The sequence below is a fragment of the Neurospora crassa genome, linkage group VI (genome assembly GCF_000182925.2).
Source record: "Neurospora crassa OR74A linkage group VI, whole genome shotgun sequence".
In the NCBI taxonomy this organism is placed as follows: Eukaryota; Fungi; Ascomycota; class Sordariomycetes; order Sordariales; family Sordariaceae; genus Neurospora; species Neurospora crassa.
Genome location: NC_026506.1, coordinates 113840 through 136151, shown reverse-complemented (window position 1 = coordinate 136151; position 22312 = coordinate 113840). Strand labels below are relative to the sequence as shown.

The 22312-nt window shown below is 45.7% G+C and overlaps 3 protein-coding genes across 3 annotated transcripts; 2 read left to right on the top strand and 1 right to left on the bottom strand.

The window, feature by feature from the left end:
• Window positions 1-3: 3 nt before the first annotated feature.
• NCU07114 (hypothetical protein) lies at window positions 4-4306 on the bottom strand (the record flags this gene model as incomplete). The annotated part of the gene is made up of 4 exons (XM_011396701.1): window positions 4-2378; window positions 2727-3836; window positions 3917-3967; window positions 4030-4306. 4 exons carry the CDS (start codon window positions 4304-4306, stop codon window positions 4-6), a joined length of 3813 nt encoding a protein of 1270 aa, XP_011395003.1.
• A 945-nt stretch (window positions 4307-5251) lies between these two features.
• Window positions 5252-7183, top strand: NCU07115 (hypothetical protein; the record flags this gene model as incomplete). The annotated part of the gene is made up of 1 exon (XM_955183.2): window positions 5252-7183. The coding sequence occupies exon 1, from the start codon at window positions 5315-5317 to the stop codon at window positions 7181-7183; it is 1869 nt and encodes a 622-aa protein (XP_960276.1). The 5' UTR covers window positions 5252-5314.
• A 784-nt stretch (window positions 7184-7967) lies between these two features.
• On the top strand, window positions 7968-14339 carry NCU07116 (hypothetical protein; the record flags this gene model as incomplete). The annotated part of the gene is made up of 3 exons (XM_955184.1): window positions 7968-8196; window positions 8290-11927; window positions 12039-14339. The coding sequence occupies 3 exons, from the start codon at window positions 7968-7970 to the stop codon at window positions 14337-14339; spliced, it is 6168 nt and encodes a 2055-aa protein (XP_960277.1).
• Between the last annotated feature and the right edge of the window lie 7973 nt (window positions 14340-22312).

Sequence of the window (22312 nt, the reverse complement as noted above, 5' to 3'; positions counted from 1 at the left end):
CCTTCACTTCTTCTTGCCCTTTCCACCCTGACACTCCTCCTTCTTGTGCCTCGCTGTATCAGCCTTACGGCACGGCCTGGAGCAGTAGAGGTACTTGGTGTTCTCACAAACGGGACAAGTATGATCCAACTCTTTTCCATCCTTTCTTTTACAGTTTGGGTTCCTGCACACAGCTTTGGGTGGTGGTGGTGGCGGCCGCGGAGTCGGGTTATTCACATTCTTCTTTATCTCCGGGACATACGGTTCCTCCACAAATGGACATCCGAACGGAGGGGAGATAGCGACCCTCACCAAATGCTTCTTGATCCTCTCCCACACCTTTTGCGGGGCGCTATCATGGTCCGGGACTCGTCCATTACCACAGCTGCAAAGGACCGAGGACTCCTCAGTATCATCATCCATCGGGATGATCACTCCCGTTGCACCGGCGCGGTGAAGATACTCGCACCTATCAGCGTCATGCTCCCAAGTTCGGCACCGCTCGACATGAGCCGGGAGGATCTCCTTCCAGAGGTGGATGCCTTCACGTGTAGTGTTGAAATACTTAAGGGATGTGTCCAGCTCAGCTTCCGTCCACGCCGGCGCTGTAGCATCCGCACAATCGTTCAACTCCTTCTCCAACCCATCAATCAAGGCAGCTGTCTCCGCCGTCCGCACGAGGACTGCCCCATCAAGCAGCACGCATCGATTCGCCACGTCCAGCCTCAAACACGACACAAAGAAGACCATGCTCACAACCCTCTGTTGATCACCTCCCGGACAAACAGCAAAGACATTCTGCCTCCTTCCAACAGCTGCCGTGAACCCCAACATCATGCCCTGAACCATCTTCTTCCATTGCAACCAGGACAGCTCGCCAATGCTTAGCAAGTCCTCTTGTAGGGATTCCGGTTGCGTGTCTGTGTGTTCGTGCTCCCAGTGGGAAAGGGTGTAGGTGTGATTTTTGAGCCAGAGGTTAAAGCGACGCCAGGAGGTGCTGGAGGAGCGAAGTTTTTGGATGTTAAGGACTGGGAGATCGTCGATGCAGGGGAGGTAGGGGAGGGACCATAAAATTGGTGTGACCGAGGAATAAGGTACTGGGGAAGCAGAGTGGGGGAGAGGGGGGGAAAGGAGGATAGGATAAATCCACGATGGGGAGGCCCCGATTGCCCGGATATCCGCGGGGCGAATGGTTCTGACCAGTAGCTCGATGGAGTTGTTGTCAGGACTCACAGGGCCGGTGATGAGGTCTGCTGTGAAAATATCTGTGAGAAGCGGGAAGGAGAAGGGAAAACTTGATTCCCATGTGCATGTTTCTGGTCCGTCTCTGTGTACAAAGAGCGACTCAGACATGGACGTGATGTCATAGGTGCTCGCGGTAAAGCTACCGCTGAGGGTGATGAGGTATGTACATGGTGATACCAGGCGGTAGTGGGCTGTGTAACCTTTTGCGAGACAAGAGTTCAGTTCAGGGCATGTGAACTGGAGGCGTGCGGTGAGGGGGATGATTTCGGATCGTAGTTCGTCCATGCCAGCTACGATGATGGCACTAGCCGACAGATCCGGGGGAGGTAATGTCCTGGGAAATTCATACACGGTTGGGATGCCTCGCACCCTAGGCGGGTATCGGGTGATGACGACCTGGTCATAGTTATGGAGGGGAGTTTCGTGTATGGTCAATCCGGGTCCAAGGACATCTCCATAATCGGCGGCGTTGGGGGTTCGTCGGAACTGGACCTTGACCATCGACGTCTTGGGATTTTGAAGAAGCACCGACGTCGGGACCATAAAGGACACCATCAAGTGGTATTTCCCTTCCAAGTTCGGGAGACGCATGATAGTGTTGAAGATCGACTTGGAACCTCTGACGCGGGTAACCTCGCGCTGCGGCCACCCATAACCGAGTTGCACCGCCGCGAACCCATGGCAACTTTTGTTGTCGCCCGGCTTGGAAATGGCACACTCAACAAACGTCGGCATTCCAACCGCCAAATTGTCCCTCTCCAACCTACCCACCACAACTGACTTGTATTGAGGCACCACCACCGTCACGCACATTACCGGCGGAATTTTCCTCCACGTCTGCAACTGCCAAAGCCTTTCACTTCTCGGCATCAAGTGTGTGTTGTTGTTGGAAACCCTCCATTCAAGCGGTGTATACACGCCAAACAGGTGCAACCAGGCCCTCAACTCCGGAGTGTAATCAGCGATCGGCTCACTGTCTCCATGTGCTTCCCTTCTCGGTTCTTTCTCAATGAGAGCGAGGATCGCCTCAATGGTCGCAGTCCAGTCGTCCACTTGCACTCTGCCCTTGGTCAATTTCAGGAAAGCAGCCAAGCTGGCGGGCGTGTAAAGTTTGTGGTTTGACCTTCGTTCGTGGGTGCTGTTGTGGTCGTCGTCTGCCAAGGTCATATTAGCCATGGTGGCGGCTATGATTTCGTCTGGACAATCGTCCCAGAACATTTTCTTGTACATCTGGTGAACTATGCCAACGAGGTCCTTGTCCGCGAACTTGATGGGGTACACGGGCAAAGACATGGATTCGGGAGATGCATGTGGAGGCGGGTCGAAAGCGCACGCCTAATGCGCTATGGGCCGCTTCCATCTCAGCCGCTCGTATGGCTGGTATAATTTTGAAGGCATGTCTGTGGGCAAAGAAGATCCGTATTCCATCATTTGGTAGGTCATGGCGTCCTGGGATGGGTGGTAAAGGGAGGTGTTGGTGGCATGTTCTACGCAGAACAGACCGAGAAGGAGGGCGACGGTGGAGAGGGGGCCGCAAAGGAGGTTGTCTGCTTCATCTTTATAAGTGCGGTGGTACCGTGTGAGCATCTCGGTGTAGATCGTGGCAGCTAGGTTGTTCTCGAGCAGCGGGGAGGTGGCTACCAGCACATTGAGAGCGCCGAGATCATCGATGAGGTTGGAGGTGTCGATGACCATGAAGGATAATGGGGCAGGAGTAGGGCTTCCGGGCTGGTAATCCTCGCCATCAAACTTCAAACGTCTAAAGCTATGCCGGCTGCGATACCAGTGGGCGTTGACTGTCACGCCATTCGCACAGCCCTGCAAAGTATGCCCAAAGGCAATGGCATCGCCGACAAACCACCTCGTCACCACGCTTCTCTCCGCCCATGCGTTCTTGAAACTCTGGCACCAAGCCGCAAACTTCTCCATTACAAGCGCCACAACCTTTTGCGGTGCACTCACATCCTCCGGCTCATTCACCGTCCTCGTATACGCCTCCGCTAACGGAAACCCAAGAAGCGGATCCAGTCCCCAGTGCATCCTCACACGTCCGACATCCGGTGTGACAAACATCGGGTTAACCTGCCTGCTCTCCTTCTTGACCGCATCGCTGTTTTGGAGCGAAAGACTCCCAACCCTCCAGAATTGTTGATGAAGATCATTCAGATGGCGCATATCCTCATCCGCTGCCGGCGCAGCCGATCGTATGGCTGTGTAGACGAGATTATAGCCAGTGCTATCCACTCGTTCATCGGTTCTCACACCTCTGGTAGCAGCCAGGTCCGCTTCGAACTTGGCTTTGAAGTCAACATCAGTCACCCCGGGTCCGTCGTTGCCGTCGAATTGAGCCCAGCATTGCCAGACCTCGCGGGCGCGGGAGAGGGAGTACGAGTCGCAGAAGCGGATGCCCCCACGGCCGTATGTGCTTGCGTGCCAGGTTTGGAGGGAGTCGGAAATATCAATCAGCTTGCGGGCTTGTGAGGTAATGAGGCTGGTGAGGCAGGGTGGGAGGTAGAGGTGGTAGTAGACGGGGAAGAGGTCTTGTAGGGAGAGGGTGAGGGGGGTTTGGGAGTCCATGTCGATAAGGAGGGTTAGAAAGAGGGTGTTGCGGGCTGTGTGGATAGAGGTCAGTTCTGCCCTAATTCCTTTTTGTGTTCTTGAAGGTGGTTGTTTTTCGGATGAAGACACGTACCAACGATGCTTCGCTCGTTGTCACAGCAGGTTATGTCCAGTTGACGACCTTCTACTTCCCAGTTAGCCATTGAAACCTCGCCCCGAGTGGATGGCTACCTCAGACAGGCTTACTATCAAGATTGATCGTGAAGAGAATCTTGCGAAGATCTCCACACCCAAGAAGCAAGATGCTGATCGGGTCTTCCTGATCATTGTGGCTATCGTCGTCTTGTCTGTCATTTTCCTTCTCTCCTTCCTTTTCCTTCCCTTTTGTATCTCTTCGTTTCGTAGCGCGGGCGCGAGCGCGAACACGAAACGAAGGGGGAATGTCCTGCGTCAAGCACACGGCTGGCGTGTCACCCATGGGGTAGCTGTAGCGCAGGACGCCAGTGCCCACTGGCGTCAACATGGTGGATGTTGTTGCTGCGTTATGTGAAGTTGCTTGGAGGTCTCGATGGTCCAGGTCACAAGTTGCTGTTAAGTTATCGGCTTCGCGAGTGGCCTGCCAGGAAGATGCTACGAGTTCTCTCTGAGTGTCTGCAGTAAATTGAATGCCTGAACATGAGAAGTTGAGAAACAGACCTGGATGATGAGGGTTATATGTCCTGTCTGTCATGCTTCTTCAAGTATCTGAGCAGTTCTGGATTCTACCATTGGAAGTACAGGTGATGTCCTTCATATTTCCTGTGTCTTTTACCTTCCGTTTCTTTTTTTCCCACTGTTTCCTGGTCAGAATTATAACGATCTGGATTCACGGTAACATTGATGGATGAAGAAAGGGATCAGGTTAGAGGAGGCTGCCTCTTGGGACTAGAACAATCTTTTAGTGAGGATTACTGTTTTCAGGGAGGAAGATCAAAGGTTCACGGGCCTGTAGGTATGCATTGGAGCGGATGCTTTTGCTGATCCAAAGGCCCTCCTAGTTGGGTTGTCCGATGCTGATTTAGACAAAAAAGCTGATGTAAGCACATCAAAGAGGAATACCTCTAGCTACTTGGGGGGTGTTATTACATGTAGCGATAGTATGGCTGCTGTATTAAGCGGTACTTTTCGCTCAACCTTCACCTCTGATCCCCGTTCAATGGACGTGATCCTAAATTGGTTCCGATCAGTGACTTCTTTGTACATGTATTTTGAACTTCATTGGATAAAGGCCATTTGGTCCCTCCTTCCTGAGCCACTCCAAAGAGGTACTAAGCCACACTTTCCCGGCGGCCTGTCATGCTTCAGCTGAGGCCCAACAGGTCACATGGTAATAGCTGCCCAACGAAGGAAACTGCAGCCCCGTTCCAGCTCTCTGTCAAAAGTCCACAATTCACGATCCTGAATCATCACTTCTCCAAACTAGACCACAGAACCATCGACGAACTCCTCTATTTCCGCTGTGAATTGCTCGTCGCATCAAAGATCACCAACCATGGAGTCATTCCAACCCTCGAGCGCTTCCACCCATCGACCTCTCCAGGGCAACGAAATCCGCGTCGTCACGCTCCACCCAGCTTCCTTTGACGACCCTGTCTTTTGCACTCTTGACCACGTCGCCCTTAACGGGCCGCGAGACGACTACATTACAATCTCATACACCTGGGGTGACCCGACGCAGACTAAGGACATCAACCTCAACGGTCACTCCTATCCCGTCACGACCAGCCTCCACTTGGCTCTGACTTATCTGCGCAACGAAGACAAGCCACGCCGCCTATGGATCGATAGTCTCTGTATCAACCAGCAAGATGTGGCCGAGCGGAATGCTCATGTGCCTCGAATGCGGGATGTCTACGCCTTTGCTGCCGAAGTAAACGTCTGGCTCGGAGATTACGGGACAGTTAACCAGTCGTCGTGGAGGCACGCATTCGATCTTTATATCAAGGGTACCGCCGAAGACAAAGAATATTGGTATACCCGTATCAAACCGTTGATGAACACATTACTTAAGAGGCCATGGTTTCAGCGGATGTGGGTGATACAAGAGGTGGCTGTCAGGGACTGGAAAGAGGATAGCAAAAAAGTCAAGTTTCTTGTCGGGCACTTGAGCCTGACGTGGTCCATCCTTGACGAGGCAAGTCGTGATATTGTGCAACAACGTTCATATTTGGCCCTCGTGCAGTGGCAGCTTAATCCCAGACGGAGTTACAAATCGAACGGATTTTTTCAGATTCAGACTGCGTGGAGGTGGGAAGTTGAGCACCGCGTGCGTGAGTCTTTGATGGAAGGCGCCTCTCCTCCAAAGTCGCAGCGGCTAGGCTACTTGCTGTCCATGTTCGTCAACTTCAAGGTTACGGACCCAAGAGACCGGATCTACTCGCTCCTTGGACTGTTGTATGGTCCGGAGGAGGTCCCGAATGACCTGGCACCTGATTATTCCAAGCCCGTGGACGAGGTATTCCATGCTTATGCTGCCTGGATGCTGAGAGATAGCGGGTGTATTGATCTACTGTCACTGAACTCCCGTCAACGGGTGGGACGAAGATGCCCGTCATGGGTACCAGACTTCCAAGGTCAAACCCAGGATTTCTGGCACTACCCGGTGGATAGAGGTAACAATCCCATCAGGATCCTTCAAGAGAACGGGGTTCTGGAAATCGATGCATTGATCATCGGAACTGTACAAACTGTTGGACGGCGATGCGAGATATTGGAAGAGAGCAGGGTCATGCGCCTCCTTGACCCCACCCTTGAGTTTCATGTTCTCTGGGGATGCGCGCAGTATCTCCTCGACTGCGAGACCTGGATTCAAGTCCACGCTGGGGTTGTGATTGATCCACCTCCATGGAAACTCAATAAGTACTTACTCAGTAAGTACTTCGAGAAGTCTTTCCGTGGGTTTCAAATCGCCACTCGCATGCCGGGATTCGAAACGTTCGAAGACGCCTACAATGATATACGTGTTTTCTGCAAGGAGGGCAAATTCGTACCTAATCCTGATATATGGGACAAAATGAACAGATGCAGCGAATACGCCAATTTCATCTCAGAAGAGTTCGATGGGTTCACACCCTTCATATGTGACAACGGAAAGTTGGAGTTCTGCAACAGCAAAGTGGATGTTCCAGAACCGGGAGACGTTCTTTGTTTGCTGAGGGGGTCATCGAAGCAGTACATTCTACGACGGGCTCCGCCTGATTCCTTGGGAGAATGGATTATGGTAGGAGCAACATTCAATGTTGCTGAGTTTCGTTACGTTGACCCTAGCAGAGGTTACAGATATCAAGCGGAGATCAACAGCGCCTACACTGAACTCTGGACAAAGAATGCGGACAAGATCTTTAAAGCGCTTATATGCTGAGGGTGGTGCTCACAATCATCCTTTTGTCGAACTTACGCGACCAGAGTGATTGATCTGGAGCCAGGGGCATAGAAGGTACAGATTGTCACCATAATACCGAAATCTACAGTCGTGTTGCACACCAGGCCCAAATATAACCACGTCATTCAAGTCAAGGCTAGAATGGTCTACGCCCCGGTGACCGACTGCGTAGACCGCATAGTACATACAAGCTTCATTACAGTTCGTCAACAGACATCTTTTGACCACTTACCACGACAAGTGGGCGCGCACCCCTTCACTGGCCTCAACTGCCCATCCGCTTGACCCAGCTGATACTCCCCGATCCATAAAACTACGGTAAAAGTGTTGATATGTTTGAAGGGTCTTCTGTGTTTTCGAGAACCATGACAATAAAGCCCAAAGTCAGCGCCACTGTCTTTTGCTTTCAGGAACAGGCAGCTTCGCAACGGCATCATCTGTGTGTCCTCAGCTCGTTGCCTAGCCAACATCAATCAGCCTTCCCAGGCCTTAGTCATACGTAATTTCCATCTGATCTTTCAGGATTGCGCGCCCTTCACACCCCTCCTTATCAGCTCTCCCATTCACTCGGCTTCCTCCCATTCACCTGATCTCTTCCCAGTGACAGGCGTGCCACCCCCCACTTCTACCATAGCGCGTACAAAATCCTCGACTTCAGATCGCTTCCTCAAATTTCTGTCCTTCTTCTCCAAACAAACACCACCCTCACAGAACTTTTCATCGACAACACAAGGGAGTATCATCTCGCCAGCATCCATCCAAGATGCTGACACCAAGCTGCCCCAATGTCACCCGCACGTTCTACCCGTTCGGCGACACCCCCGCTGTGTGTCTGACGGAGAACATCCCGCCGGACAAAATGGGCGAAGGGAAGCCGGTAGACATCCTGCTTCTCGGGTCGGGCGACATACGAAATGTGTTCTTCACAACGCACATGGACAAAACCCGCCAGTTGGATATCACTTGTTGCGATGTCGATCGATTGGTGATTGGTACGTTTCCTTCCTTCTCTCTATTCCACCCCTTCACATCTTCAACAGCTAGAGGTAAGGGGGCTAACTATGTAATGATGTGTTGTCGCACAGCGCGCAACATCCTCCTGCTCACCCTGCTTATCGACCCTGACTTCAACATCAACCCCTCCTCTTCTTACGCACCCGGCTTACCTCACCCGCCGCCCACGTCTGATGATCTCTTTGCCATTTACTACCACCAGCACCTTCCCGAGAACCTCGGCTGGCTCATTCGCTCGCAAGCCATGAGGCTGCGCCTTATCGGCTCAACAATGTCAACGTGGAACGCAAGTCCCTACGGTCGTGGTCAGGAATTTCAACCCTATCCTTCTATGTCAAAGAGCAAAAAGAAGAAAGGAAAGGGAAAACAGAACGCCAAAGACCCCATCGGAGATGCCCACAACTCAAGCAACCCCACAAGCGGCATCCGCTTCACGGACTCGGGCACTTTAAAGATGCTCACCCAAATCTGGGACGCCTGGTTCTGTCGACCCGACTCCGCTCAGCAGGAGGCTCTATCAGATGGCCTTTTCAAGCGTCTCGGCACCGCTGTGCTCAAAAGGGAGCAAGAAGAGGTGGGAGTCCCTTACGCCGCTACGAGAGCGGCTGCATGCTCGTTCAAAGCTGCGATGCCGGTAGGCTTGGAGGCGACTTTCCACGCGACAGTGGCAAACGAGGATTTCTGGCGGTGGGGAGCAACGGGTTCAGAGGAGAGATATGACGAAGATGAGGATACAGACGAAAGCACGGATACCGATTCTGAGTTGGAGGACAACATGAAAAAGCAGAAGAAGGCAGACAAGGGAAAGGGGAAGGAAAAGGAGAGGGTGCCTTCGAATGAATCCAGAAAACAGGCTCAGGAGAGACGGAAGAAGACGACAAAGAGAAGCACCGACACGCTCCAACGCCGAGTGATCAACCCTCTCTTCACCACCCCCTCCCCCGGCGTCCGCATCGATCATTCTTGCGACCCTCTCCAAGGCTTCCATCTCGCACCTGCCTACCTCCCCATTGTCGGCCAGCCACCTCCAGACGAAGGATTATCCCAACTGGAACGCCTCGAGGCGGTCGCCAAACAAGAATTTGCCGACTGGTGCAACTCTTTTCGCCGTGCGTGGCACAAAGGCCGCATCACCCTCCGTTTCTTCATCGGCGATGCGCTCGCTTTTGCGCATACCCTTCAGCACCACAAGGCGGAAGACCTTGGGTATCCCATGGACACGACTTTTGGCAACTGGTATCGCTTCCGGGATTCATTCGATCCTCTGATCCTCGACAGCGATGATTACCGCATAGTGCCGAGTGAGTCGAACAGGTCTCCAGCGCCTATATCCTTTCACGTCATTGATACTTCATCTCTGGCCGACGATCTCGGAGCACTTAACGTGCTCATCGCCGCCTCTCCCCTCCTTGAAAATCGACTGGCAGCAACACTGTACACCGAGCACACACTTCCCCTGCCTCGGCCTTCCGACAGCAACGATGCGAGGCTGGGACCAAAGACACCCCAAGAGGTAGCAGACACTCTCCTCCATGGCGACCTCCTCACAATGTCCCTCCTCCTTGGTCTGTCGCCAGTAGAATACTACACAAACACTTATCCCTCTCCTCCGCCACCTACTTTCTCTTCCCCTTATTCCACCTCTGCCCCAGCACCACCCTCTCTCGGAACGCCGAGTCCTCCTCCTCCTCCCGCTTTTGGTGCCTCCCCGGCGCCCTCCTCAACCCCAACCACCACTCCAGCCACCGCTGCACAGTACTTCAACCAGCGCCTAACCTGGAAGCGGCCCGTCTACCACCACCCCACCGACGGCAGCGGCAGGGACTGGACCATCAGCGACAAGAACAACATCTGGCCTGGCCCCAGTCCCGTCCTGCGTGAGGTGATGGAAGAGTTTGCAAGGGATTTCGAGGAATTCGAGAAAACGACAAGGGAGCTTTCTGAACATTTGAAGGCTCTGAAGGCAGAAGAGTGCGAAAAAGAAGAAGAGGAGGAGGAGGACAAAGAGGTGGAACAGGGAAAAGGAAAAGGAAAAGGCAAGGCGAAGAAGAAAAAGAAACCTCAGAAGAAGAAGACCACCGCCAAGGCAGATATCCCGGAACATGTACGCAACATCCCCCCGGAAATACGTGAGGAGATGCTTGATTCCAGGGCGTTTCAGCAAGCGGCATTCGTGCTAAGGGACCTCGAGCTCCGGCGTGAATTCCGCAACCAGAAGGAGAGGTGGGAAAACATGCGGACGGAGATGCCACTGCGCAAGATCCGGTTTCAAGCTGATGAGCTTGTGGAGTTTCTGCTGCAAGTTTACTCGAGGATGTATGAGTCGAGGTACTTGTTTGAGAGAAAAACCGATGGCGATGGCGATGGCCCAGGTGACCCAGGTGTTGAAGGAAGTACTCACAGGCATGGAGTGGGCTTCAGGTTGCTAAGTCCAAGGACATGCAATCGGGCGACTTTTGCGTCGCTTCTGAAGATTGTTCAGGAGCGAGTGGTCATCCTCGGCGATCCACTGCCAACCACTGATCCGTCTGAGGATGAGTCCATCGGGCAGATGGATTTCACGGAATTTCTGGACGAAATGAGAAAGACGTCTTCTGAGCCCGACAGAGATTCGGTTAATGGAGAGATTAGTGAGATCCTCGCCTCGACCATAGAAGCCTGTCGTTCTTCTCCCGATCCATCCACTTCCACCAACTCGGCGGCAGTAACCGCAGACGGCGACGACGGCCATCGCGACAGTGCCACAACTTCCAACTCCTCCGACCGCGACGCCAACGTCAATCCCGAACGATCAGACCCATACGAGCCTTCCTCGTCCCCGGTTCCCAACCTCGTTCCCTGCTCTCGCTTCTCGGACTCATCTGAGAGCGACTCAGAGTCATCTTCCGCATCCACTATCATCACCCCCTCAGCCGCCACGTTCTCCCCGTTCTTCTCAGCATTGCCTTCGCGCCCGACCATTGCCTGGCACCATACGATGGAGGTGATGATTGAATCCCTCAAGCACTCCCTCGTCAACTATGTCGAAACCCAAGGATCCTTCGACCAAGAGCTCTGCACCATCCTCCACCATTTCGGTGCCTACTCCTCGCCTGAGCACGCCATACCCGACCCCGACGCCCTTCTCAAACCGAGAGTGTACAACCCCGCCCACGAGGCAATTCATAGTGCCAGCAAGCACAACACAAGTCTCTACCAGTGGATCAACATTCCGAGCTCCCTCGCAGTTACTGTGCGGATCCCCCGACACTCACTCCTCACTTTGAAAACCATCATGTTGAGTTTGGAGACAGGTTTGAACATCTTGAGACCTGAAATAGCTGGCGGAGGAAGGGGCAGGGGAAAGATACCTGCACGATACGTCCCGGCTTTGCAGGCTTGCATCCGCCCTACGCATGACCACGAAGATAAACCTGTCGCCAACCTGCCTGGCCACTTGTTTGCTTCTCTGCAGACGGGGTTTGGCCAGCTCGAGACCAAAGGACGGCGTTTCACTCCTCGATTTAGGCTCAACATCGAGACAGATCCCCTTGGGTGGGAAGGACAGAGCGACCTCTTCGTCAGCTTCATGGTTCCTACCAGCATCTTGTTGATGGACGCAGTGACGGGGTTGGTCACCCTTGAAGTTGTGCCTACGATTGGTCCCGATGTTGCGGGGCGGAACGAACTTTCATTCATGGCATCAGGAACTCTGAAGATGAACCTAAAAGTCTTTGAGGCTAACTTGGGTTCTGGTTCGTCTGTGTTCATCAGTCAGCATATGCCAAACCAAAGCGGAGTGACGAGGATGTGCGGTTTAACGGAAGAGCCACAGGACTAGGAGCCCGTGCCTCCCGCGGTCAAGACGATGATGACGGCCAAGCTGGACGAGAACCACCAACGCATCAGTTCGATCAGCACGCGAATTACCTTCCTCACCGACCGTCTCCTGGATAGACTGGAAAACAGGGAATGCAAAATCCGCTCCGTGCCGGTCACCCCTTGCTCTTATCACCTCATCATCTCCAGAGACCCCACCGCTTCATTCTTCTCCCACGGTTCCAACAACTCCCACTTGTGTCCTGTGATATTTCTCATCGACATTCCGCTCCCCACCAACCATGAGAAGCAAAAAATCCGCGCTGGCCGGTCCAAAGGCTTCATCGACGTCGAAACTCCGATCGAACCCTTCGCTTGGAGGACGTTCTTCACCCCATCCTTCATGCACCCCGTCCATTTGGAGCAAAGCACTCAGAAACCCATGAACTGGTCACTCCCATATCTGCATTCCTCCAATCCATCTTCTCTATCATCCCCCTCGTCGTCTTCCGGTAATCCTCTCGACACCCTTCCCCGCCTCTGCCAAAGTGGCCCTCTCATCGGCTGCCTCCCGGACCCTTCCTTCCACAGCACTAACCGCTTCTGCCTCTGGTGGTTGCAGTTACAAAACCACCACTACCAGTTCTCCAGGCGCGAAGCCACAATGCATTCGCATTTCTCTCAGATCGCTGATCCACTCCCGAAAAACGCTTCTCCCGAGGAAAAGGAGAAGCAGCTCAAGGAAAAAGACGAACAGTTTGCTAACGCTCTAAATCGGTATCTCATAACATCCGGCGAGCATGCCAGGTTCGAGTTCAAAATCACCTTGTCCACGCTGTTTGACATGGCGGCCGGGATCCTGAGGCCGAAGTCAGACTGGAGGCACATAAATCCGAATATCATGTTGACGCCGGATACTCAATGTAGGAGCGTGTTTGCACTGTGCGACTTTGCTCCCAGCCAGAAGTCGCCGGATTGCACTTGCCATGAAAACTGTCTTGACTGCGGCAAGGAAATGGGCAGCGGCACCGGCAGTAGTGTCAGTTGGAGCGAGGGTGCTGCCACTGGTAATCAACCTGAACATTCTAGACATGGGATGAGACGGATCGTCATCTTTATTGCGAAAGACGGCATCTGTCTGGACTTGGCTCATGGAACGGTGATACTGGATACCGCTGTGCTGGTGATCACCAAAGAGTTGCGCCAGAGCTTGCCCAGATACTTGACAGACGGGAGCATCGGCGACCCGATGCCTATTTATAATCAATCCGTCATGTCCCAGTCCATGAGAACTTGGAAAGAGGCTCTGCCTGCTTTTGCTGAGCGGTGTCGCGGCCATACATGGGAGCATGGACCAACTTGTGAGTACAAGAAGAAGCAGAGGGCACCGGTGGCGAACCATGTACAGTCCCGGAAGGATGACCCGGTGTTTTGCTCGTGTAGCATGGGTAGACTGCCCAAGAGTTGGTCAGTGAGTGAAGACTATCCAATTCCACAATGGGAGGAGATCGGGCCGTATCTTGTTAGAGCGGCCATCAGTCTTCCGTTTGGATGTCCAGGGCTTGGAGAACCGTATCAGCACCCGATGAGCTGGGATCCTCTGCTCTACCCCCATACTGGTCCAGTTACAGGTGTGACTCCTGGCGCTCCGGGTGCAGTTACAACTTCAGCAGCAGCAGCTCCGGGCAGAGCTCCCGTTTCGACTTCGACTCCGGCTCCGGCTACAACCGGCATCAGCCAGCTCCCATCTGCAAACAAGATCCAAGCCAACCCCACAAGGTCAGCTCCGGCCTCAGTTCCGACTCGAGCGATAGCCCCAACTGGCACTCGCTCGACCTTGTCCGCCAAAGCACTCGAAATACGACCTCCGAAACCAGCCTCGACTTCAACTCCGGTTGCGGCTTCGACTGGCACTGGCTTGACTCAGGCCCAGGCCCAAGTTCTGGTGGCTAAAGCCGCTCGTTTGGCTCTGAATCCGAAGCGGCCTTCAACCTCGGGTCAATCTTCAGTTCAAGCCCCGTCTCCTGCTAGCACCAAGTCGGCTTCAGCTAATGCCAAATCCACACCCACCACGGCAACCACAAAGCCCACGGTGAGATACAGGTGCAACTTTTGCAACGAGCCAAAGAACAGAGAGAATGGAGGCGGCTTGAATCAGTGCTCCAAGTGCAAGGAAGCACGGTATTGTTCGAAGGAGTGCCAGGTGGCGGATTGGAAGAGGCACAAGAAGGAATGTGATCTTGGTGCTGGTGCTAATGCTGTAAATGGCAAGCAGAAAGTGAAGGGAAATGAGAAGCAGGAGGACAAGAAGAATGGAAAGTAAGGGGCATCGCATATGTAAGATAATGTAATATTTGAGCCACACTGCCTGCTTGGTACCCTACGCAAATGGGTCCAGCGCTTCAGTTGTATGTGGCAGAGTATAGTCAATCTCCCCTTGAAGAGATTCTCGTAGATCTTTCAGCAGAGGGTTGGTGCTTAACTCGGCCATTACGGGAGACTTCATGACCAGTTTCGGTCCTCTCCTTCGTAGTGAGCTCAAAAGTCAATGAAAGCTTATCAAATAAATCCCAAATGAAAATCTGTGTCCTACTGTGACTGGTATAAAAAAGCAGAGATGAAGCCACTCTTTTAATTTCCAGACTCACTTGAGCACTTAAGTAATGGGCAACTAGTCCGGGAACACAGGCATTACTTCCATGAAGAGGCCACTGTGAAAGGATAAGGCAATGTAAACGGATTGTTTGGAAGAATCAGAGCGGATAAGTTGCTGGATATGCGCACAACTTAGTTACTGTTCAGTCATGACAGAGTGACGAGACAAACGAAGAGCGCAAGAAAAAGAAACAGGCCGATATCATAAAATGTGCCAAAGATAACAAGAGTCTCGTCAAGCTAACACAACAGGCGGGGGTGGTCAGGTGGCAGCCAGAGAACAAACAGTGCTTGAAGCAGTCAACACACTCGTCAACAACATCCGAAGCAGAACCAGACTGGGAACGGGGACCCGAAGGAAAGTATGGTCTGACACATCAAGCAAAATGGAAAGACAACGGCACGTCCCGTGATGAGACAATTACAGTATGTCAAACAATTGCCACGAGGAGACAGGAAAGGAAATAACCGATAACGCCGAAGCTTGCTGGCCTCCAGTCTCCCAGCGAGAACTCCAGCAAAGACTGAGACCTTGCAAACGAGGTACATATGTAACGATGTTGATCGGCAGGGGCGTGACTGATGATCGTTCTGATAGCTTCGGCCGAAGTACCCTTTTCTGGAGGAGGAGAAGACGGGCATGGATGGTGTGGATGGGGCGGATGCTGTGGGTGGGTTCGGGCCATGTTTGGTTTCGGAACGTTGAAGCCTTCTGATTCATGGCCCACCGTGACGAGAGTCTGTCACGAGACAATGAACAGAGGTCTGAAGCCGGCTTCACGCAGAGGATGGAGACGGAATGCCCCTGTTGCCTGGTGAGGATGATGGAAAGTGGATCTTGTTGAAATTCAACGGGCGGGAGTTGAGTGCTGGTGCCGCGGGGAAAAGTGACACTCGTAAACGACCGAGGGGACAGCAGGAAGAAGAAAGGAATTGGCCCACTTAGACATTGCAGTGGTTGGGGGTGTAAGTTCAGATAGCTCCCTAATAGAGCGTGGTAGTGAACGCAGCAAAAGCTGTTAGGACATTAGCCGAATTTGGCATCCAGGTTTGGCATTAAAGAAAAGTGTTGTGGTGTGGTATGGAACGCCCAGACTGCCATTCACTGGCATTGGGCCTGCCCGAATTGCTCGGTCATATGTGGGGCCCATTAGGGCGCCACCACTATGTATTTTAGCCCTCTATAGTTCTTTTCCTTTCTCGTTCTTAACTTAGTACAATTATTACGCTTCTTATACCTACGAGTCCAAGAGGTTATAAGCCCTCTATACGCAATATTCTGTATTGTAATGCTGCGTATAGCTATTTAAGAATACTAGAATAAGACGATAAGCGATACCCTTTAAGTGCAAGTTATAAAGAATAAAAAGATAAGCAATACTATTTTGAGCGCGAATTAACCTAAAACGAAAAAACGAGCGATACTATTTAAGCGCGAGTCTATTTAAAACTGTAGTATCGCAATATCGAGTATATACTGTACATAAGTACCCCTTTCTTTTATTGATAAGTCCTTTTATACAATAATCTCCTTATTATTAAATAATAAACTTTTAAAAACTAAAATCTATTAAGCAACGAAATAAATAAAAATTGCTACTAGAATTTTACACTAAAATAAGCTCGTTATTTATAATAATAGACAAAATACTATATCTTTTAATATTGCTACTTTAATCGCCCTTAAAGGCGAGTCCAATATCGATATTTAGGTTCGTACTTTAAAGGTTAAATTTACCTCTTATAATTTGAAGATTTATATTACTATTAATATCCCTAAACTTAAGATTAATAATATAATTAAAGTAGAGGATGAGAAACGCTAATATTAATAGTATATAGATTGCGTTAAAACTATAACTATTATTTATTCTATAATTCGTAATAAAAAGATTTAGAATACCTTGTCTATTAATAGTTAGGACGAAGATAATAATAACCCTAAATATCTTTTCAACTTTATTAAGAGTAGTATTTCTAGTATTATTAATAAGGCTAAGAATAATATTCTTGATAAATATTAAATTATTAAATATACTTCGTTTATTACTTTAGAAGCCTTCCTAATACGTTGGTAAACTTTATATAAATATATAAAGGATATTGGATATAAGATTAATAAAATAGTCGAACTAACTAATTTATTTAATACTATTAAACATTCCTTTCCTATTGAAGCTATACTATAGGCTATAGATATAAATAAGAACGAAATAACAATTATATTATTCCTCGCCTGTTTATCTACCTTAGCTAATACTTAGAAGAACTATACTAATATAGTTGTAGCGAAAGTTGAAATTAGAATTAAGGATATAGTAAAGGAGAATAAGACTAAGGATAATAGCCCGAAGTATATTAATTATAATATCTATTAGAAAAGGATCTTTAAGGGCTTAAAGCATTATATTTGCAGTTATTACTAAATTCCTAGAATTCTAAATTACTAGTAGTACGAGCTTAATAAGGCCCCGGATACCTAGAAGAATAAAATAAAGGCTATAAGCTTCAAAAAAGGAACCGGTAGTACTATTACTATAATTGCCGGCAATAATACTAATATTAATAACCCTCCTATTACTACCAATTCTAATATTAATTCTAACTTATTATTTAGTCTTAGAGGACTATCCTTTAATAACAACTGGGACGAGGAGGATTTTCACTAGAACTCTTAATAGTTTTAGAACCTATTTATTAAATAAATAGCATTCAATATAACTTCGTTAAAATCTAATAAACTCCTAAGGTACGAACTATAATACAAAATATAATACTATTCGATAGTAATAATAATTCTAATATATTTAACGACGTTAAATAGTTTATAGAATTACATCCCCTACCTAAACCAATTACCTATTAGGTCGGTAATAGTAAGAAGATTAAATTATATTATATAGGAGTGGTGGAACTGAATTTGCTTACTACGACCGGGAAACGGATATTAATTGAGATTAAAGATGTTATACTCTGCCTATTAATACTAGCTAACCTAATTACAACGACCGGTCTTCTCGATAATAGTATAGTATAGTTAATAGAAACTAATATAATTATATTAAAGAAGAGGTAGGAGGAAGTCTAATACAATTGGGTTAGGAACTTACTAATATTACTAACTAAGCCACCTCCGGATATTAATAAGAAATATAGGGCTTAAGCACCAAAATTAACTCTAATAGCATCTATTAACTATAAAATAATATACCGAAGATTTATATATATAGGAAAGGAATAGGTATTAAAAGCTTATAAAGATACTAGTATTAAGCTGGCTAATGCTAGGAGATCGGAATACAATACTTGTATTTGGAATAAATTAATAAATATAATTTATAGGACTTCGAACTTAGTAATAATTATACTATTGGAATTCGTAAGAATTAATATATAGAATTATAATATAGCTGGCTATCTAGGTATAAAATATATTATACATTTCGTATATATAATATTAGGCTTTTACTGGATTAAAGGTATAAAAAATAAAAGCGAAGGCTTTAATATAATTAAAAAATAGAAGCGATAGGTGGAACTTTAAACGGGCTTAAAAGTAAAGATACTTAGCTTAGATAGAGGTATAAAATTTAATTTTAGTTCTAAGGATTTCTAGAATAATAAAATTATTGTATAATTATAATAAGAAGGTATTGAAATTATAAAAATACTAGTATATACCCTTTGGATAAACGGCGTACTAGAATAAATAGGAAAAGTAATAATAGAGAAAGCGAGAGCTACGATTATCTAATATAGTATCCCTATTGAATTATAGCCTTTAGTAATTAATTTAGTAATTAAAATTATAAACCTTCTTCCTATAAAGGCTAATAATAAATATATTAATCTATACGAAGTCTTTAACTGTACTATAGGTATTTTAAATCCTAAACTTAATATTAAATATCTTCGGATATACTATTGTACGGTATACTACTATATTAAGAAGTAGAAGCGGGTTTAAAGTGATAAATTTACTATATATTTAAGAAGAGGTTACTTAGTAGGATATACGGACTTAAATAAACGAATCTTCTATATTTGGGATTTAGAATATAAATAATTTATTAAAGCTAATTGATGGGGTAATACCACGATGCTTGATACAATCTGTAATATTAAAGAAGAAGATGATGGAGGAAGAAAGGCGTAGCCGAAGGCTGCCCCGCACGGGAATCCCTTTATAGGAATTCCCTTATCTTATCGCTAGTCTGCGGGCTATACTGCAGGTCCAGCGACCGGGCTCACTAGGCACATACCAAGGCACGTGCCTAGGCACGCCAGTACCTAAGCATACCAGTACCTCCATCGGGGGTAAGTATAATTACAACTATACCTAATCTACTCTAATTAATTAATCTAATAATATATATAATACTCCCACATCAAGTCCCAACTCTATAAAGAGAGAGCTATTATCCTTAATAGGAATACCCTCATCTCCTTCTTAATAAGCATCGCTATAGCGCATCCTTCAATTCCTTCTTATTAATAAAGCGTATTTTACATTGGCTATTAACGTAAAATCGAACAACTCCCTTCTTACACTTATTTAAACAATACTTCCAATAATCCTCCACCACGTCCTTAACTCTTCCTAAATCCCGAATATCCTTCTAATAATTATCGTAATATCCATATCCCTTCTATTTAATATAGTACTAGATTTTTCTATTAACTTACTTGTAAGTAACTATCTTTTCAATCTTATACCGGAGTACCTTAAAATTAAAACCGGAATCGCTCTAAAAATTTTCAACGAAGCCGGGCGGAAAAGTTATTCGGCCGAATAAATCGTTCTCTATCGGTACTATAATAAGGTAAACTACTAAAATAACCAGATATATCTTTATACTCGGCAGTAAATCGAATTTATATACTAAACGACCAATTTTCTAAATAATTTTAAAGGGTCCGGAATATTATTAAAAAGTCTTGCGTAATAGGCGGCTGGACAAGTAATATCCGTAATTAAATTTTAGAAAGACTTTATTACCAATTTTAAATTCTACTTACTAATAGCTAGTATTATAGCAAAGCTTAACGTTAGTAATAGCAAAATTTATAGCTAATTAAACCTCCTAACGAAGATAGTCTCTTATAGCCAGATTATCTTTAAGGGTATATCGGTCTTAGAAGCTAATAGTAATATCTATAGGTCCTATTAATTTATAGCTAAATAAGTATTTATAAGGAAAAGCTTTAATACTCTCAACGAAAGTGCTATTAAAATTCTATTAGAGCGAAGGAATAATAAGTAACTAATTGTACCTAAGCTCGTAATAGAAGGTATAGAATTGGATAGCTATTTCTACCATCTAATTCTTTTATTCTACACCGCTATTACTAAATAGGTAATATATTATAGTTATTAGAAGTCTAATTCCTATAGTAATTTATATTCCTCACTAATAAATTGAAGTAAATTTTCGATTGTAATTAGAAATTATACTAATTGGAAATCCCTAATTATATAGGAGGAATATACGGATTATAATAATACCCCATTCGGTAGCTATATACTTTTCGTATCCTAGAATTAATAAGGACCTTTTTAAAGTTTTATTTATAATAAGCATCAAAGCATTGAACGTCGTATAGCTGGGTATCTACTATAGTATATTATTGGACAATACTTTAGGAAGCCCTATAATAAAGTCGATTAAAATAATTCGTATTAATAAAGCTTCTTCTAGTTTAATAAATTAATAATCTCTAATAGACGGGCTACGATCGGTTTAATTTAATTAGTAAATTAGGTAATATTCAATATATTGCCTAACTAATTATACCTTATTAACGAATAATACTCCCTTCAAGTCGTATATTATTTAATTGCGGCCGAAATAATATTTACTATTATATATAACTTCTAAAATTTCCTTTATATATTTATAAAGAATATATAAATTATTAATAAAGCCTCCGCCTAATTTAACTTATTAATTATAAATAAAGCCGTTTCTTATAAAGAAAGGATAGCCGAGCTTCGAAAAGACAATATTACCGTCCTCGGTATTCCTCCTATATTCTTTCAAATATTCTATAATCTAAACGAACTTTTTATTAAACGCATAAGCTATTATATAAGCCTTACGAAGCTTTAAATCCATTTATACTTCGGAGAAGGCATATTAAATATTATCCAAATATAATACTCTATCTTTAATTTAAACATTATTAAGTACGGGAATACCTTCCGGATTATTATTCCTATTAACGGTTTTTAAGCGGCTCAATACATCCAAAATGAAATTAAACTTACCAAGGATATAAAAAACTTTTAATTTATATTCGGATAAATAAATTAAAATATTAATCAATCGGCAATTAACCCTATCAGTAAATATAGTACATAGTAAAGTTTATTTAACAATACTCTTTATTATAAAATAATTAATTAAAATAATAATAATATAATTATAAGCGTACAATTAAGTACGAAGCTTCTTTACGGCCTAAATTAAATACGCTACCTCCAATTCCAATAGCCCATATTATATTTCAACCTTAATTAGTACTTTACTTAAAAATATAATAGAGAACACTTAAAAAGAGGGGATTAAAAATCCTTCTAACTAATTATATCCGTACTTTAAATAAAATACTATAACACTAAACCTACATTCGAACAATCTATCAATTTAAAAAAACACTACGCAATCTAGGTCCAAATAATATAGAATAGTACTATTATCGTATATAGCGCTCTAAAGCGCATTAAAAACAGCCTTCTCAACCGGGGTAGGGGTATAATAAATACATGCACAATACGCCGCCCTCCTAACTAATTTTCCCGTTTCAACTTTACCTATTTTACAACCTTCAGCCAACAATATCACTTTATAATTTTAAAGAGGCTCTATAATTTAGGCGTAGTACAGGATCAAGTACCGCAAGAATCCTATACTACTAATATACTATTCTAGCGCTTTTAAGTTATTTAGAAAGGCCAAATTTTTAAAAGTTTAAATTCGTTCCTTAGTAATTAATAAGCCGAGCCCATTAATATAGAATCCCAAAAGCTCAATGCTAGAATATTTAAAATATAATTTCTTAAGGGATAATATAATATTTTTAGATATAAAGAGTATAAAAATAATATTAAAATATTTAAAATAATTATCGACCGAATTTAAAGCAATAACAATATTATTAATATAAACTCTACAATAATCCTTATAATCGCGCAAAAGCATATCTATAAATCGTTAAATATATATAGAAGTATTCTTAAATCCTATTTATACAACGGTAGGCTATTTAAAGCCGCAGTAAATAATAAGGGTAAACCAATCCCTATACTTCTACTATACACTAAATTAATAGAAAAACAAAACCGCATTAATAATTATTATAATAACCTTTCCGTATATAAATATAATAATCTCTCCTTATAAGGGGAGAGGGTAATTATCCGGGATAGTTAAACTATTAAGGACCCGTAGGTCAATAACGGGCCTACCCTTAAAACCGAATTTAATTTCCTACTAAATAATAAAAATAGGGTAGGTAAATAGAGTAATATACTTTACCTAGTCTATCTTTCCTTACTTATATAGGGCATTAAAAATTTTATTAATAATTACTTAATCTTTTTTACTAATAGGATATATTTTCGCAACTACTTTATAATTT